At 63.7% G+C, this 383-nt stretch overlaps 1 protein-coding gene across 1 annotated transcript in view; it reads right to left on the bottom strand.

Moving 5' to 3' along the window:
* The window catches only part of LOC104624863 (cbp/p300-interacting transactivator 3-like), a 1,895-nt gene extending 1,585 nt beyond the window's left edge, over positions 1 to 310 (bottom strand). Inside the window, 2 exon segments of the mRNA XM_010292333.1 lie at positions 28 to 142; positions 145 to 310. Of these exon segments, the coding sequence (XP_010290635.1) occupies positions 28 to 142; positions 145 to 310 (281 nt within the window).
* Positions 311 to 383: the final 73 nt, after the last annotated feature.

The following is a 383-nucleotide window of genomic DNA, read 5'->3' as shown; positions in this document are numbered from 1 at the left end:
TGTTGGTGGTTGTTGAGTTTTGGTTGGTGCTTGTTAGCCATTAGCTGCTGGGTGCCCACCGGCCCCATGTACTGCTGCTGCTGCTGACTCGGGCCATTGAACATCATTGCATTCTGCATCTGGTGGTGGCCCATCTGTCCCCCCCATCCATGCCAGCCCCTCCGTAGGACATCATCTGACTGGCGGCAGGCAGTGTCCTCAGCACATGCTGGCCGTGCTGCGGGGGTCCCTGCAGCCCACTCACCCCCATGCGGTAGCTCTGCAGCCCGGTGCTGCCGTGGCTCATGGACATCATCATGTGCTCAGCCATGGCTCCAAGCCCCTGCAAGGCGACACACGGCTCGGGGCAAGGCTCCCGGGGACGGCACCGCCTCCCGCTCCCG

Source organism: Phaethon lepturus, unplaced genomic scaffold (assembly GCF_000687285.1).
Source record: "Phaethon lepturus isolate BGI_N335 unplaced genomic scaffold, ASM68728v1 scaffold28468, whole genome shotgun sequence".
Lineage (NCBI taxonomy): Eukaryota > Metazoa > Chordata > Aves > Phaethontiformes > Phaethontidae > Phaethon > Phaethon lepturus.
This window is presented reverse-complemented; position numbering and strand designations above follow the sequence as displayed.